Raw genomic sequence first — 17,721 nt, 5'->3', positions numbered from 1 at the left:
CCCCGTCCCCGTCCCCGTCCCCATACCTGTCGGGTATAGATTTTCATCCACATCCCCGTCCCCGTCGGGTATCGGGTATACCCGTACCCGTACCCGTACCCGTCAATTTTTTTTTTATTTTTTGTTTTTTATAAAAAAAAATGATATTTTTAAATTATTTTTTTATTATATTATAATTATAATTAAGTTATTTCTTTATCTTATATTATAATAAATAATCATATATAAAAAAATATTAAAATTTTTTAATATAATTAAATTGAAAGTGAGTATTAAATTAAAAATGAGAACGGGGACGGGTACGGGTACGGGTACGGGGCGGGTAAGTACATACACGTACCCGTACTCGTACCCGATTTAATATATCGGGTTTTACCCATAACCGTACCCGTACCCGGTCAAACCGGGTATTCCCCGTCAAAGTCAGGACGGGTTCGGGTATTACCCGCGGGTACGGGTATGTTTGCCATCCCTAGTTCTGACTCTTGCTCTTTGTGCTCTTTTACATTTTCGAACTCCTGGTCCATTTCAACTTCTGTTTTTTCTTCTTTTTCTTTCGAGACCTCTTTGTCCCTTTGATTTTTCTTTGTTTTTTCTTTTTCTTCATTCTTTTCAACTTTGAAGTCCATACCTTCTTTCTTTGTTTTTTGTTTTTCTTCGGCCAAATTGGCCGTACTATTCTTATCAATCCCAACTTCATTTGAATGTACTCCCCTGTCTTGATCTTCCTCGGCCATGTTGGCCGTTCGATCGGCCATGTAGGCCGATATTCGAGCTAAGAAGCTCGAATATGGATCTTCGTCCTTCTATCCTCAATGGGAGCCGAATCTTTTACGACTCGAATCACAAAACCTCTCTTTACGTCCCAGAAAAAAATCTTTTTAACTCCCTCTTCTTCATCCATCACTCCAGCATTGTAGGCATCGAACGGCTTGGTCTTTGCAAATGCAGTTAATTGTTGGTCAGCAAAGTACATACCTACCTCATAAGCCTTTTGGTCTGCGTCGAGGACTTCCAAACCTTCGTCATCATTCCAGAAGAAAATCTTTTGGTGTACTGTCGAAGGAACAGCCCTGACCCCATGAATCCATTCTCGACCTAACAAGACGTTAAAGTTTGCCTTTGATGGAGTTACTATAAACATAGTAGTCCTCTTCACACTTCTGATCTGGACATCAAGCAGAATCATACCCTCAGGGTGTGAAGACTTTCCCGCATAGTCTGAAATCAATATATTGTGAGGCTTCAACTCAGCCGTAGACTTCCCAAACCTCTTTATCATGGTCCTCGGCAATATATTCATAGCTGCACCTCCATCAACCAAAACCTTATTCACCTCGTGCCCTTCGATCATCAAAGTGAGCAATAGAGGCTTAAGGTGGCCTTTCATCTCTTCAGTAGGGGAATCGAACACAACTGAGTTAAATTTAGGAATAACCCTCGAGATTTGATTGACCCAAACAATTTTGGACTCATAATTGGGTTTATCGAAAAAATATTCTCGATGAATGTCCTCCTGCTCATTCACAGATTCCATAGCCCCAGCATACTCAGACGGCAGAATTGATACTATCCCACAAATGTCTTCCAGGGAATCATCGAAACCGCTCTCGAAATAATCAGTTATCAGATCCTCATCGTCCTCGATGAATTTTCGTGAGGGTTCCCCCTTTTGAGGTACAGGAATCGAAAAATGGTTCCCTCTGAACCCTTCAAAGGTAGCCTTTCGCATCCTTTGCTGCCTCCTCCACTGAGTTTTGGTTAAGTTATTAAAGGGCTGTCGAAAACCACACCCATAACTTCCAGTCGAGAATCTACCAGGCCCTGCAGCTATATTTGAAAATTTTCCAGGAGTTCCCTGCACTGGGTGTCCAGCATAATTCATCACCTGCTTCCCTCGACCCATTCCACCAATCACTGGCCTTGGTGGGGCAGTCCATTTTCCTACAGGAACATTTGCATTCGGCACAAAAGTATTGCCGAATTTCGATGAATTATACATTTCCATCTTTCCCACCGGAGCATTATACTGAGGCATGTGAACCTGCCTCATGGTCAACCCAGCACTCGACCCAGCATTAAACTTAGGCTTTTCTCGAAGTTTCTCAGCCTTGTAGCTCCTCATCATTTCTGATTCCTCGAAAGCCTTAGCAGCAGCTCTGTCGAAGACAGCACTGCATCGAGGACACAACATAACCTCCCTATCAGCTTCCTTTTTCTTTGACAGAAACTCAACTAAACTGTCTCCTTCTTTTGGATAAATCGATTCTTCCTCTTTAGCAAAGTCATCCATCAGTTCTTCGAGTTTCTCATTAGAAATAGGCTCGATGTTTTCATCATCCTCAACATTGACTTCGACCATATTGATTCCCATCAAGACTGGTTCCACATATCCAGTGTGAGTAGCAAATGGATCAGTGTCTACTTTCATTTCTTTTTCTTCAAAAGCAAGGCGACCATCAATGATCGCTTTCTCGATCATATCCCTGAAACGCACACAGTTATTAGTCCAATGACCATACATATTATGATATTTACAAAATTTCTTCCCTTTTCTTTGCTCGAATGGTGGAATTTTATGGTTTTCTGGGAGTACAATTTGTTTGTCTTTTAATAAGATATCAAATATTTTATCTACCTTAGTGACATCGAAACTGTATCTCTTGGTCGAGTTCCCTTCTATATTATCCCCTGGTTTTAACATTTGACATTGATACGTAGGACCAGGACGTAACTCTGCTAGGTTAACCTCAAAATCTTCACTCAAAATCTCATAATTAACATCTTCATTTATTTCTGCATTTTCTAAATAGGCTACCTTATCTTTTCGAACAAACCTATCAAACTTTCTCAATCTTTCTTTTTCTAACTTAATTTGTTCGATCCTTCTAACCTTTTCTGCTAACTGAGCCATATCTCTCAACTGTTCATTTACCAATTTTTTACGTATTGAGAAATCTAACCATGTTGCTGCAATCTTAACTAATTCGTGTTCAGGTATATTAGTATAACATCTCGATTTCAATTGCCTGAACCTATTTAAATAGTCATCTAATGTTTCATGGCTTTGTCTTTTAACATTCATTAGATCGACTATACTAACTTTCGTTTCCTCTCTGAAAAAGTATTCATGAAAACTACCTTCCAATTGAACCCAAGTATTAATCGAATTAGGAGGTAAGGTTGTGAACCATGTAAAATCGTGCTTAGTTAACGAACTCGGAAAGTACTTCATTTTTAAATACTCATTGTTCGCTAAATCCCCACATTCGACTACATACCTAGCTATATGTTCAACCGTAGATTCATTTAATTCTCCTGCGAATTTCGAGAATTTTGGGACCTTTGTCCCTCTAGGTAGTTCTACTTGAGTGACATGATCTGGAAAGGCTGATACAAAATAAGGACGTTCAGTTCGACCTACCTCGAAACCATACCGGTTTAGTATCCTTTCAACCATTCGATCTAAATTATCATTTGTGTTCCTATTAGGTCAAATTACATTTTGATGAAACATTCCATTCCCACCTAGATTTTCCATCTCGTTCAAATTTGCACTCATAGCTCTCGAAGGTGGTCCATCACCCAATTTATCTCCTATTTTGTTTATTAATTCATACAAAGGCGTCATTATATTATGCATTTGGGTTGACAACAGATTGACCATGTCATGATTACTATGGTCCATCTGTTGTCGAAGAGCCATCATGGCTTGATTACTAATACACGTAGGTACATAACTACCCTGTCGAATCAAGGAACCTTCCTAACTTGTCCCTACATGTTGATATGGGTCTTGCATGACAAAACCCAAACCATTTGGTCCAGGATTGTATCCCTGTGGGGATACATGCATTTGTGGGTTAGGTCCTAAGAAAGGGATTGGCATTTCGACATGTACAGGTTGAGTATTTCGCCAATTCTGTGGCATACTCCAGGGATATTCTCTAGTGACATTGGCTAGTTCCTGAGTCAGATTAGTTTGTCTAGCCACATTTTCAAGCCTAGGCACATTTTCGAGCACAACAGGGGAAGATGTTGCCCCCCTTGTCACATTAATCACATTGTCAGGATTGGGATTTGCTTGGTGTTCTACGTCTGCTTGATTATCGTTATTTATTTCTCTCCTACTATTAGACGTAGACATGGTTCTTCCACTCCTAAGTCTCATACAACATGCATACCTAAAACTAGTCCAGTTATGTTTGCAATTTAAACGGGGCCCATTGGGCGTGCCAATTTGTTTACGGTGGAATTCGTTTATGGATTCTTTTTATTCGAACTAGCACGACAAACGTTTCAATTTAGGTATATTTCGTTTTGACTTTTGAAGAACAAGAGAACATGGAGTAGAGAGAGATTAATAATTACTTATTTCTAGATATTCATTAATAATTAACAAGTAATAATTTTCATGCACATAGATACTCAAATGAACAGAATGAACAATACATATATTAGCAATACAGATCATGGTTCACTTGCATAGAATTACAATTAAAATGCCGAAGCATAATTATGCAACTAAACTACGTGATTAACAAAAGGAAACTATGCTAATTCTAATCCTAAAGAGAGAAAAGAAAAGTGGCCGAGAAGTAGCCATACCCAAAAATAATTCCTTGCACGAAAGCCATATGCTCAGGCAGAGAGTGCTTGAGAGTTCAGTTCAAGTATGAGTTTTCCGACCTCTGCAAATGACTACCTTTTGCATATTTATAGCACCATTCAAGAGCAGTTAACTTGATGCATGTGTCATTATGGGGAATAACCGCTATCCATTATGCTTGTTACGTGGGTTTGGGGCATAACTTCTCATAACCGTTTCTTCCCACGTGTCTTGTTTCTGCAGTTTAATAACTACCTTGATGCAACTACGAGTAACCTCCAATAACTTCTGTTTTTCGAACCCATCATTGTTCGACTCGAACCACTTCCCTTCGATTTCGAGCATGAACGAACAAGATTTCTACCCTATTCATAGTAGGTGTTTGACCATTTACCTTCTTTTCGAGCAGTGTCATACATGTAAATTTCGACTCATGCATTTTTCGAGTAAGCCTAACAGACATATACAATTTTGTGAACTTTTTACTAAGTATTATTGAGAAAAGATTTATTATTATTATTATTATTATATTTATTTTATTTTCCAGAATTCATTTGGAATAAAAGAGTGTTACAAAAAACACTAGGTTAATTTAAAAGATAAGAATGTCTTTGTCGAAAGTTTACTTATGAAGTTCTTGGTGTCTTATACAAATTCATTATTAAAGCTAAGTTATATGAAGTTGTGTGAATGTAAAGTCACTAGTACAAAAATTGGATTTAAAATCGAAGTTTTATGATCGGTTACAAGGTAACCGATCTTAAAAATGACGCAGTGGAAATTTTGTAAATAATATGAACACTTTTAAGATCAGTTAAAATTTAATCGATCTTAAAAGTACTTTTAAGATCGGTTATTTTATTATCGATTTTAAAAGTGTTACTTTTAAAATCGGTTATTTCAGAACCGATTTTGTATGTAGTATACAAAATCAGTTCTTAAATAACCGATTTTAAAAGTATCGTTAAAAACCTTTTATATTTCCCTCCATTCTCATTCTCTTTAATCTTTCCCTCCATTCCTTTTTTGACTCTCTCACGCTCTCATTTTCTAAAGTCTCCAATAAGGTAAATTTTGTTGTCATTTTCGTTTTCGTTTTTGTCTTTTCATGCTTTTCTTGTGTCTCTTTTTCGTTTTCTCATGCTTTTCTGTTGTTTCTATTTTCGTTGTAGGTTTATTTTGGGTAAATTTCGAATCTGGAACGGCTCGTTCTGCAAGGAGAATGGCCTGTTCTTCAAGGAGAACGACCCATTCTTCTTTCAGAACGGCCCGTTTTCCTTGCAGAACGGCCCGTTTTTCATGGAGGACGACCTTTTCTCCTTGCAGAACGGCCCGTACTGCAAAGAGAACGGGCCGTTTTGGTGTCGTTCTTCAAGTAACCTTTTTTGTGAACCTAGAACGGCCCGTTTTAGTTTTGGAACGACCCGTTCTAGTTTAATTTTTTTTCGGACCCAGCACTTTTAAGATCGGTTATATACCCGATCTTAAAAGTTGACTTTTAAAATCGGTTATTTAACCGATTTTAAAAGTCTAACTTTTAAAATCGGCTCTTTTAAAATCGGTTACGGAACTGATTTTAAAAATTAAAAATAACCGATTTTAAAAGCCTTTTTTCCACTAGTGAGTTATTTTGTGGCAACAAAGTAAATAAAAAATAAAAAAAATAGGAAGGCAAACATTAAATTGTCTACATGCATTTAATAATCACACTCTCTTCGTTTCCCATAAATAACATTTCGTACGCATATTTTCATCATTTCAAATTGTAACTCTTCATTTAAAAGTTTGAAATTAGACTGATTTTATGAGAGTGTATTCTTCTATTATAAGAGTGTGTTATTATTCTCTCATTGTATTTAGAGAGAGATTATAATTTCCCCTCACTTAGTGAAAATATTTTTCTAGTCCTACCTTTAGTTTTTCCCTTATCAATCAAGAGTTTTTCAGTTAAAAATTTATGTGTATAAATATTGTACAATGTAAATTTTCACATTATATGATAAAAATTGTAAAAGAAGTACTTATGTGTCTTGACTATATTATCATCAATCCAAATTTAGTTATTTTATTAATAAGGTGGGTATGAGTTTCAATTTTCTTTTTCCACCCACACATGACTAAAATTATTCACAGAAAATTGATTTTTTTTTTATAAAAAAAACTATTTAACTCGAAACCCATATTAACTCACCTACAACTACAATGCATACTTTTTTGGATAATTTAACTCAATTTCGACAGGTAACTTATTATTCCCCAACACTAATCGGTGCAATTAACATGACAATTCTTATATATAATAACAATTACTTATATATGTATGTAAAAAAAATTACTTATATATGCGGTGTTATAAACAATTTTGAAGAATTATGAGATAGTTTTACAATTGATTTTAAATTCTTAAGATTTACATATTATTAGTGAGAAAATTTGTTGAAGTTCTCAAATCTCATATGACGTTGTAACCCATCAAAAATGAGTTAAGCAACTCAAAAATAATTATTGCACGATTAGAGATGTTCTAAAGTTAAGGTAAATATTTGATATGTGTACTTAAATCCTAGAAATTAATAATTCACTATATGTTTGTATTAGTTTAGAAGTGACTAATTTAAGTAAGGTATGAAATCGAGGAGTAAAAATTCTTAACTGATTATTAGAAAGCTAACTGTGTAATACTTGGAGGTAGTCAGTAGGTTAATTTTATATAAGTTTAGTTAATGATATCAATATTATGGTAGATCCACACCCAAATTATTTTATCCCTAACTAAGGCATTGAAATTTCCTAATTTAAGTGACAAAAGATGAAAATTAATATTTAAATTTGTTGTTGATCGAGCAAGTAAAAAAGATCATGTTGTTAATTTAATTTAATAGGATTAAATTATTTAGACTGCTCACTTATAATCTAAGACATCTCTTAATTAAAATGCGTGATAATACATTGTATTATTGTGTTTCCATGTTTCAATGTTGTTTAAGTTATGTTGTTAATAAGTTGGATTGATAAGTTGTGTTGTATGTTGAATAATTATTATGTTGTTAAGCAATAATGTTGATATGTTGACCCATGTTGTTGAGTAGAGCTTTGATTTGTACTTATCTAGCTAAAATAAAAAATTATTTAAATATATATACTTACCTCTAGATTACACCAATTCCACAGAAAGTTGAAGTAGTTTGTCTGGTTCCCACAAACAAAACGTAAAATGAAGCATCGTGCGCAGAAATTTTTGTTTTCATAAGCAATATAGAACAACATTATCCTTCATACACACCAAAATATATAAAATTTTTAAAATATATAAACTAATAAAGTCACATTAACACCATAGATTATCCTTTATATACACCAAAATAAAAATAAATGGATAAACTAACATTATCAAATGTGAGAAGAAAGAGGTAAAGTTTCAGCTCCAATGCCACACGTGCGCAATGTGTCTGAATATGAAATAAAACGAAGAAAATTACATTCACATTTATGTTGGCAGATTTCTTGAATCATCATATCAGTCAAACCAATACCATACACTTTTTTCTCCGTCGCAAAGACCAAAAGATCACCGTTTAAAACAGCAAAACCTCTGACAATAAGATCATTCTCCTTCGACACCACTTTCATATGGAAAACTTTTTTCCACAAACTTGTTTCATAATTCACCAAAACCCATACGGTGAACACATGTTTTCTCAATTTCACCAAACAAATGGATTGATTTGAATGTTTACCAACTTTACCCCATTTAAAGATACCCATGTCACGGTCATGAGAACTCATGTTTGCTTCTTTGGGCACCCTCAACATTCTTGATTTTCCATCCCCAAAATTGTATGACATAATATATGGCAAGAAATAAGGACTATTCCCCTTAATGGAAGAAGCACAATTTGAGATGAAGTGAATGGCTCCATTGTGATGCACAGGCATGTCGAATTTCATATTACTACTACCTGTGAAAAATCTTTCTTTCCCAACTTTCCACACACCTTCCTTTGACTCGTAAACATAACAATTAAAATATGAAAACCAATTATCTGAGCTAGGGTAAAAATGAAACAACTTGAAACCACCATCGGAGTCATTTTCATTTTCATCTGAGCTAGGGTTCATTTTCATGTGTGTAGATTCTGGATATGAGCTGGGTTAAATGAATTATTGCAATGTCTTAAGCTATGCAAATACATATTAGAAGTTTTAAAATTTCAGTGCTTGTGCTATTTGGTGTGGTAGTTATGTTGAATTTCATATGATTAATGAATTATTCATTTTATAGATGTGGATATTATTGTAAGTTATGTGTACCTTCAATAATGTTTAGGTTGTACGCGATCCACGATTTGAGTCTCTTTGTGGCAACCTTGACACTGAAGGGTATGTTCACTAATTGATTTTATTTAATTATTGCTGGATTATATTTATGCCTATGAACAACTCAATGCAAATGGTTTTTATGTTGCTTTTTATTTAAAGAAGTGTTTTCAACTAAGTGTGGAAAGTTCTCTATATATACTTGTACTTTGCAGGTTTAGGAAGAGATATAATTTTTTATTTGAAAATGATCTTCCTGCTGAAAGACAGGTAGTCTGCTTGACTGTAATTACAGAATTCTCTCTGACTTATTCTATGAGTTCCTCTCATTACATCATCTGGGCATTACAGGCTCTTAAGAAGGAATTGAAAAAGTATAAAGATCCAAAGCACATAAATGAAATAGAAGAACGTATATCATGGATTGTGAGTACTTGACTTTTAAAGTCTGTCTTCTTCCTCTGGAAGTACGATATTTATTAATTTTCTTGATCATACATACATCTCTTTTCAGGATAAACAACTCAAGTCTGGTTCAGCAAAGCATATTGATGCAGGAATATTGGCTAAACACAAGAAGAAAGAGAGAGAAGCAGCAAAGCAGGGAAAACGTCCTTTTTATCTCAAGAAATGTAATCCTTCTTTCTTCCATGCCCTCTCTCTTGACACAAGTCTTGTTTTTCAATATTGTCATTTTACAAAAGATTCTGTTGCTTTTCCGAATTGTTATCTTACAAATACAAACATATGTACATTTAGGTATGAGTTTGTGATTAGCTCAGTTAAACATATTGCATTACTTCACCTGTTGTTATTATCAAGGAGTGCTGTTTTAGCCTCCAATTAGGCAATTATTCTTGTATAGCTATTTAGACTTTCAGTAATTCATAGAAATTGGTAGATAAGTACCTAAGGCATTTAACTTTTAACATCAAAGTCTCTTAGGTCAATGTAGTCACCAGATCACTCCATCGTATCCACCCTTCAGGATCACTTGTTTCTCATGATAGCCAACCGTTCTGCTGAATTTTACTTTACTTAAAATATTGACTGTGAACATATAAAAAATAATTAAATCTTAGAGATTTATACCACTTAATGCCTCACATCTTAGCTTTATAAATAACAAGTATAGATCACTAGAATCACTAAAACTGCCGTTATGCCATTAAAACTATGTGCTGTCTGAAATTTATTTTCTACAGAATTCACCTCTAATTGTAACAGTCATTAGGAATGCCTAAAAAATGAAAAAGCTGTGAAATTTTTATAACTTGCTGTGTCTTAGTTTTCAAAAAGAAACAAGTGTCATGGATTTTCAGCTCCTAAAGTTTAAGTTATGCAATGAACTAACAGTGCTGCCAGATTAAGAGAGATTATGCTTTTTCTGCCAAAATCCTAGACTGTACATTTGTTCAATCAATTTTTTAAGATTACATTATGATAGACCCCTTAGTTAGTGAGGTTTGTGAGTCAAAGAAATACAAGGTTTATGCTAGAAAGAAGGGGAATGGGCCTGCCACTGCTTTGGCCTATTAAGGGTGGGTTTATGTTAGCAGATCTGTAGCTGCCTATAAACAGGAGTAAACTATAAATAATTTAGGGGACTTTTGGTGATTGAGAAAGCAGTGTAATGAGTTGATCCAGACCTCTTGAATATCTGGAGCAGTGTATTGGTTCCTGGGGGCTTCTCCCTGGTTCTTTCTCACTGTTGTGCTCCAGTTCTATGATTCTATCTCATAATTGCCAACTCCATAGCATAAAAAATACATGAAGTCCATTGTTCTGCATACTTGCTTAACATTGACTTTACTTATCATAGTACTTTCTACTCTTTAGAACCTGGCCTTGGTGACTGAATGAATTATAGGAAGATCAGATCCAGTGACTCTCTAACTGTTGCACGAAGTAATGAAACTTAGCCTGTCTTTGCAAGGAATTCAACTTTTATCCAGGAATGCAGAGGCTTCTATTCTCCTTCTTTTCCAATCTTCTCTGATCTGTTTACTGCTTTGTTTTCTTTTCCTGCTAAAATTTTAAGCAATTTTAAATGTATAAAAATTGCATGGAAGCATAATATGTATTATTCCTAAGTTTCCCATTAAGCTGTGTCACATGCTTAAAGTTTTGATTATGGTAGTGTTGCCTTAGGCATAAGAGCCATTGGACCATAGAAACTAGAGACTAGCTTTTATAAAATAGTAATTGGTATCTTATAATAAAATGATTTTGTTTTGCTTAGTCTTCCTAATTAAATAATTCTTTATTTTGGTAGGGAAACTTAGACCTTTCTCATAATTTATTGTCATACTCAATCCAATTTAACGGTGATGTCTATGATGGAGAAGTTGGACAAGTGGTCCATGGATGGTGCATTTAAAATCACCATAGATATAATATTAAAAACAATGAATGGTTGAGATTGTAATTTAGTGAGAAGATATATTGTACACCTTCACACACTGGATAAAATTTCTGAATATTTTACTGGATTTTTTTTTTTTTTAAATTACCTATAAAAAAAACACGTATTACGATGACTGACGCAGCAGCTGTCACTTTCAGAACGGGCCGTTCTGAAACCAGAACGGCCCGTTCTAGATGAAAAAATAACACAGGAATAATGCACCAGAACGGGCCGTTCTAGAAGGAAAAAAAACACGTGATAAACTACACCAGAACGGGCCGTTCTGAAATCTGAACGGCCCGTTCCAGATTTAAAAATAACATATGATTACTTAAACCAGAACGGGACGTTCTGAATTCGGAACGGCCCGTTCTGGCTACATATTTGTTTTTTTTTTTTTTTCATTCTACTAAATCACATTTAAAATTTAAGTATAGTTTTTCAATTGAGCGAGATATGAAGCCCCTTCCTCAATGACATCAAACATCTTATGAATAAAGGCCAAAACTAGGCCTAATAAACTTAAAACCCAAAAAGTCTTATACTAAGGCCCATAATACAAGACCAAACAATATAAACTCCTATACTACCAAATATATGAGAAAGGTGGTCATTTATGTAAAGTCCAAGTAAAGAGAACCTTATGCCCATCAAACCCATTAGGCTCACTAAACTCAAAAGCAATCAAAAGTCTAAAGGCCCATGAAGCCCAAAGCTAGGCCCAACAAGCTTAAAACCCAAAAAGTCTTATACTTAGGTCCATAATACAAGACCAAACAATATAAACTCCTATACTAAAGACCAAGTAAAGAGAACCTTAGGCCCACCAAACTCATTGGGCTCACTAAGCTCAGAAGCAGTCAAAAGCTCAAAGGCCCATGAAGCCCAAAACTAGGTCCAATAAGCTTAAAACCCAAAAAGTCATATACGAAGGCCCATAATACAAGACCAAATAATATAAACTCCTATACTGCCAAATATATGAGAAAGGTGGTCATCTATGTAAAGCCCAAGTAAAGAGAACCTTAGGCCCATCAAACCCATTGGGCTCATTAAGCTCAAAAGCAATCAAAAGTCCAAAGGCCCATGAAGCCCAAAACTAGGCCCAATAAGCTTAAAATCCAAAAAGTCTTATACTAAGGCCCATAATACAAGACCAAACAATATAAACTCTTATACTACCAAATATATGAGAAAGGTGGTCATCTATGTAAAGTCCAAGTAAAGAAAACCTTATGCCCATCAAACCCATTAGGCTCACTAAGCTCAAAAGCAATCAAAAGTCTAAAGGCCCATGAAGCCCAAAGCTAGGCCCAACAAGCTTAAAACCCAAAAAGTCTTATACTTAGGTCCATAATACAAGACCAAACAATATAAACTCCTATACTAAAGACCAAGTAAAGAGAACCTTAGGCCCACCAAACTCATTGGGCTCACTAAGCTCATAAGCAATCAAAAGCTCAAAGGCCCATGAAGCCCAAAACTAGGTCCAATAAGCTTAAAACCCAAAAAGTCATATACTAAGGCCCATAATACAAGACCAAGCAATATAAACTCCTATACTACCAAATATATGAGAAAGGTAGTCATCTATGTAAAATCTAAGTAAAGAGAACTTTAGGCCCATCAAACTCATTGGGCTCACTAAGCTCAAAAGCAATTAAAAGTCCAAAGGCCCATGAAGCCCAAAACTAGGCCCAATAAGCTTAAAACCCAAAAAGTCTTATACTAAGGCCCATAATACAAGACCAAACAATATAAACTCCTATACTACCAAATATATGAGAAACGTGGTCATCTATGTAAAGCCCAAGTAAAGAGAACCTTTGGCCCATCAAACCCATTGGGCTCATTAAGCTCAAAAGCAATCAAAAGTCCAAAGGCCCATGAAGCCCAAAACTAGGCCCAATAAGCTTAAAATCCAAAAAGTCTTATACTAAGGCCCATAATACAGGACCAAACAATATAAACTCCTATACTACCAAATATATGAGAAAGGTGGTCATCTATATAAAGCCCAAGTAAAGAGAACCTTAGGCCCATCAAACCCATTGGGCTCACTAAGCTCAAAAGCAATCAAAAGTCCAAAGGCCCATGAAGCCCAAAACTAGGCCCAATAAGCATAAAACTCAAAAAGTCTTATACTAAGGCCCATAATACAAGACCAAACAATATAAACTCCTATACTGCCAAATATATGAGAAAGGTGGTCATCTATGTAAAGCCCAAGTAAAGATAACCTTTGGCCCACCAAACCCATTGGGCTCACTAACCTAGTTTTGTACTTCATGGACCTTTGGGCTTTTGTTTTGGTCTTGTATTATGGGCCTTAGTATAAGACTTTTTGGGTTTTAAGCTTATTGGGCCTAGTTTTGGGCTTCATGGGCCTTCGGACTTTTGATTACTTCTGAGCTTAGTGAGCCTAATGGATTTGGTGGGCCTAAGGTTCTCTTTACTTGGGCTTTATATAGATGACCACCTTTCTCATATATTTGGTAGTATAGGAATTTATATTGTTTGGTCTTGTATTATGGGTCTTAGTATAAGAGTTTTTGGATTTTAAGCTTATTGGGCCTAGTTTTGGGCTTTATGGGCCTTTGGGCTTTTGTTTACTTTTGAGCTTAGTGAGCCCAATGAGTTTGGTGGGCCTAAGGTTCTCTTTACTTGGGCTTTACATGGATGACCACCTTTCTCATATATTTGGTAGTATAGGAGTTTATAATGTTTGGTCTTGTATTATGGGCCTTAGTATAAGACTTTTTGGGTTTTAAGCTTATTGGGCCTAGTTTTGGGCTTCATGGGCCTTTGAGCTTTTGACTGCTTCTGAGCTTAGTGAGCCCAATGAGTTTGGTGGGCCTAAGGTTCTCTTTACTTGGTCTTTACATGGATGACCACCTTTCTCATATATTTGGTAGTATAGGAGTTTATAATGTTTGGTCTTGTATTATGGGCCTTAGTATAAGACTTTTTGGGTTTTAAGCTTATTGGGCCTAGTTTTGGGCTTTGTGGGCCTTTGGGCTTTTGTTTACTTCTGAGCTTAGTGAGCCCAATGAGTTTGGTGGGCCTAAGGTTCTCTTTACTTGGTCTTTACATGGATGACCACCTTTCTCATATATTTGGTAGTATAGGAGTTTATAATGTTTGGTCTTGTATTATGGGCCTTAGTATAAGACTTTTTGGGTTTTAAGCTTATTGGGCCTAGTTTTGGGCTTTGTGGGCCTTTGGGCTTTTGTTTACTTCTGAGCTTAGTGAGCCCAATGGGTTTGGTGGGCCTAAGGTTCTCTTTACTTGGACTTTACATGGATGACCGCCTTTCTCATATATTTGGTAGTATAGGAGTTTATAATGTTTGGTCTTGTATTATGAGCCTTAGTGGATGACCACTTTTCTTATATATTTGGTAGTACAAGAGTTTATATTGTTTGGCCTTGTATTATGGACCTTAGTATAAGATTTTTTGGGTTTAGGGCTTAGGGTGTAGATGTAATTTAGTAGAATGGAAAAAAAAAATATATTATTTTGCTTTAAAAAATTCGTGTGACAAATTTGTAGTTAGAACGAGCCGTTCCGTTTTCAGAACGGCCCGTTCTGATTTAATTATTGATGTGTCATTTTTGAATTCGGAACCGGCCGTTCTGATGTTGGAACGGGCCGTTCCGTTCCATTCGTCATGTGTTTTTTTGTCATCTGGAACGACCCGTTCTGATCCAATATTTATGTGTTATTTATTCATTTGGAACGGCCCGTTCTGATTTCAGAACGGCCCGTTCCGAGTGTCAGTAGCAGCTGCGTCTGTTGCCACGTGTTTTTTTTTTTTTGGGTAATTTAAAAAAAAAATCAGTAAAAAAATCGAAAATTTAGATCCAGTGTGGTAAGGTGTATTATGGTCTACTAGTTTAGATGCATCTAAGGGTGAAAATTGATGATGCACCCATGGACCACTTGTGAAGGTGGTCCTTCAGAGAATTCACCCCAATTTAACTAATAAGAATTAAGCTTGTGTTTGAAATTTTGTATGCTAGTCCTATTTAACCTTATAATCTATTACTATTACTATGACAGTTACAACAATAATAGCCCTTTTTCATTCATGTATTTGAGGAGATATACTAAGGGGATGTTACAGTTTGTAGTCTGTAGGATGTAAAGCCGCATCTATGTAGTATGATTGGAAAGCAATCTAGCCTTATTTGGATAATATTTTCCATAAATGTTTTATAAGAAAACAAAATAAGAAGATAAAATGAATTAAACTTCTCTCATAAGTATCAACATATGTATCTTGGCTTTTGGATAAGTTAGATAAGAGATTTTCTATAAAAGTTGGAGTATACGAGTTTAACTTATTGGAGAAGTTTAATTTGGAGAAGTTTAATTCATTTTACCCTATTTTCTTCTATAACTGTTTATAGTGAAAACAGAGTCCTAGTTATTCACGCATAGCAGTGAGGTTCCTTGGCAATCCTATGAATCTAACGGAGGGTTAATTGGTACTAAACTAATAAATTTAATGACTTATCAAACAGATAAATACATTTAAAATGAAGCATCAAACTATAGATGCTGACTGCTTTTTCTATTCCTTGCAGCTGAAATACGGAAACAAAGGCTTATTGAAAAATATAATCATCTCAAGGTATATATATCTTAGAACATCTTTCTGTATACCGTACCCCGACCCTTTTATGCCATTTGTTTATTGTCTTTTCTACTAACTCTATATTTACTCATCATTTTTAGTCATCTGGAAAACTTGAAGCATTTGTTGAGAAAAGGAGGAGGAGGAATGCTGCAAAGGACCACAGATACATGCCATATCGTAGATCTGATGACATGGAATAGATTTTGTAGTTTTCAGATTCTTTCATAAGCTATGATTATATTGGAATATAGCACCAAAAATTCGTATATGAATTTTGTCTACCATTTTTGGGGATTAAATATTGACCCTTATTAATGACTAGTGGTATTTGTTGTGTGACTGACTAGGATTTATCTATTGAAGATTTACTAATTTGGTAATGGAGAGGTGTCACTAGACTTGCGCAATCTTTTGATTCTTTTTTGTTGTGTACGCATGGAGAAATGTGTTTGCCATTATCAATAGGTCCCTTGTTTTAGAAACCATTTATTTAAGATATTTTTTTTTATAATTATAACAAAATCAAGATGACTTTCTGCTTGAGAAAGCCTCTATTGAAGCCGAGTTTCTACGTGCATTTCGAATTAGAGTGCAAATTGAATTTCATCTGCGAATAACATGTTTGACAGTCATATTTGACTTGTGTTTGAACTTTGAACATGATTTAGGTTAGCAAACTATAGTTTGAATATCAGTGAGAAATATAAAAAAATGCATTGCGAATTTTTTACATAAATAATAATTTTTTTAAAATTACAAAAATAACATATGTGCAACATTATTTACCCAACTAGAACCAATCACTGTTCATGCTCAGAATTCGGTTCCCGGGAACCGAATTCTGAGCTTCAATATATATATATATATATATTTTATTTTTTTTTACAACTCAGAATTTGGTTCCCGGGGAACTGAATTATGAGTTGTTTTAATTTTTTTTTTTTTTTTGCATTTGTGGTCCAGTGTGTGCAAGTTTTGGAAGTGGAACGGGCCGTTCCGGAAGCAGAACGGCCCGTTCTGCTTAAACACTTAGAGTGCTTTTTTAAAAATTGGAACGGTCCGTTCTAATTTTAAAAAAAGCACTCTAAGTGTTTAAGCAGAACGGACCATTCTGCTTCCGGAACGGCCCGTTCCACTTCCAGCATTCGCCCAAAATGGGCTACAAACGCAAAAAAAAAACAAAAAAAAAAAATTAAAACAACTCAGAATTTGGTTTCCCGGTAACCGAATTCTGAGTTGTAAAAAAAATATATATATATTGAAGCTCAGAATCCGGTTCCCGGAAAACCGAATTCTGAGCATGAACAGCGATTGGTTCTAGTTGGGTAAATAATGTTGCACAGATGTTATTTTGGTAATTTTTTTTTTAAAATTTTATTTACGTAAAAAATTCAATGCATTGCTTTTCCATTGGGTCAAACCATAATTTGCAAATATCTTTAAGTAGTGGAAATTTTAGAGTTTTCCTTCCACTTGATTTCTGTTGCCGTTGCGGGTTTTTAATTGTCATCTTGATGAATAGAGTACTTTTGTTTTGAAATAGTCGTTTAATAACCATTTGTTATAATTTAATATTATTTTTATTTGGCATTAGGTGTTACTGAGATGGAGTTTCCCTTCCAATTTAATGTTTATCGGACAATTATTCAAACTGAAAGCTTATACTGATTTATAAATGGAATACAATGAGCGTTGATGAGGCACAAATTGCCAAAATGTGAGTGAATACAATTCAGTTTTTTAGTA

The 17,721-nt window shown here is 35.1% G+C and overlaps 1 protein-coding gene across 1 annotated transcript; it reads left to right on the top strand.

Moving 5' to 3' along the window:
- The first annotated feature begins 8,393 nt into the window (after positions 1-8,393).
- Positions 8,394-16,382, top strand: LOC109794727 (uncharacterized). The gene is made up of 8 exons (XM_083071539.1): positions 8,394-8,446; positions 8,517-8,541; positions 8,937-8,989; positions 9,142-9,196; positions 9,278-9,352; positions 9,441-9,558; positions 15,923-15,969; positions 16,074-16,382. The coding sequence occupies exons 1-8, from the start codon at positions 8,394-8,396 to the stop codon at positions 16,173-16,175; spliced, it is 528 nt and encodes a 175-aa protein (XP_082927665.1). The 3' UTR covers positions 16,176-16,382.
- Positions 16,383-17,721: the final 1,339 nt, after the last annotated feature.

This window comes from Cajanus cajan, chromosome 3 (assembly GCF_000230855.2).
Source record: "Cajanus cajan strain Asha chromosome 3, NIPB_CcT2T_4, whole genome shotgun sequence".
Classification (NCBI taxonomy): Eukaryota; Viridiplantae; Streptophyta; class Magnoliopsida; order Fabales; family Fabaceae; genus Cajanus; species Cajanus cajan.
The sequence above is the reverse complement of the archived record's forward strand: the minus strand, read 5'-3'. Positions and strand labels throughout refer to the sequence as shown.

Coding starts and splice junctions, on each gene's coding strand:
- LOC109794727 (XM_083071539.1), top strand. CDS start 8,394: ATGTTTGCTTCTTTGGGCACCCTCAACATTCTTGATTTTCCATCCCCA. Junction 8,990..9,141: donor GGCAACCTTGACACTGAAGG/GTATGTTCACTA, acceptor TGTACTTTGCAG/GTTTAGGAAGAGATATAATT. Junction 9,559..15,922: donor TCCTTTTTATCTCAAGAAAT/GTAATCCTTCTT, acceptor TATTCCTTGCAG/CTGAAATACGGAAACAAAGG.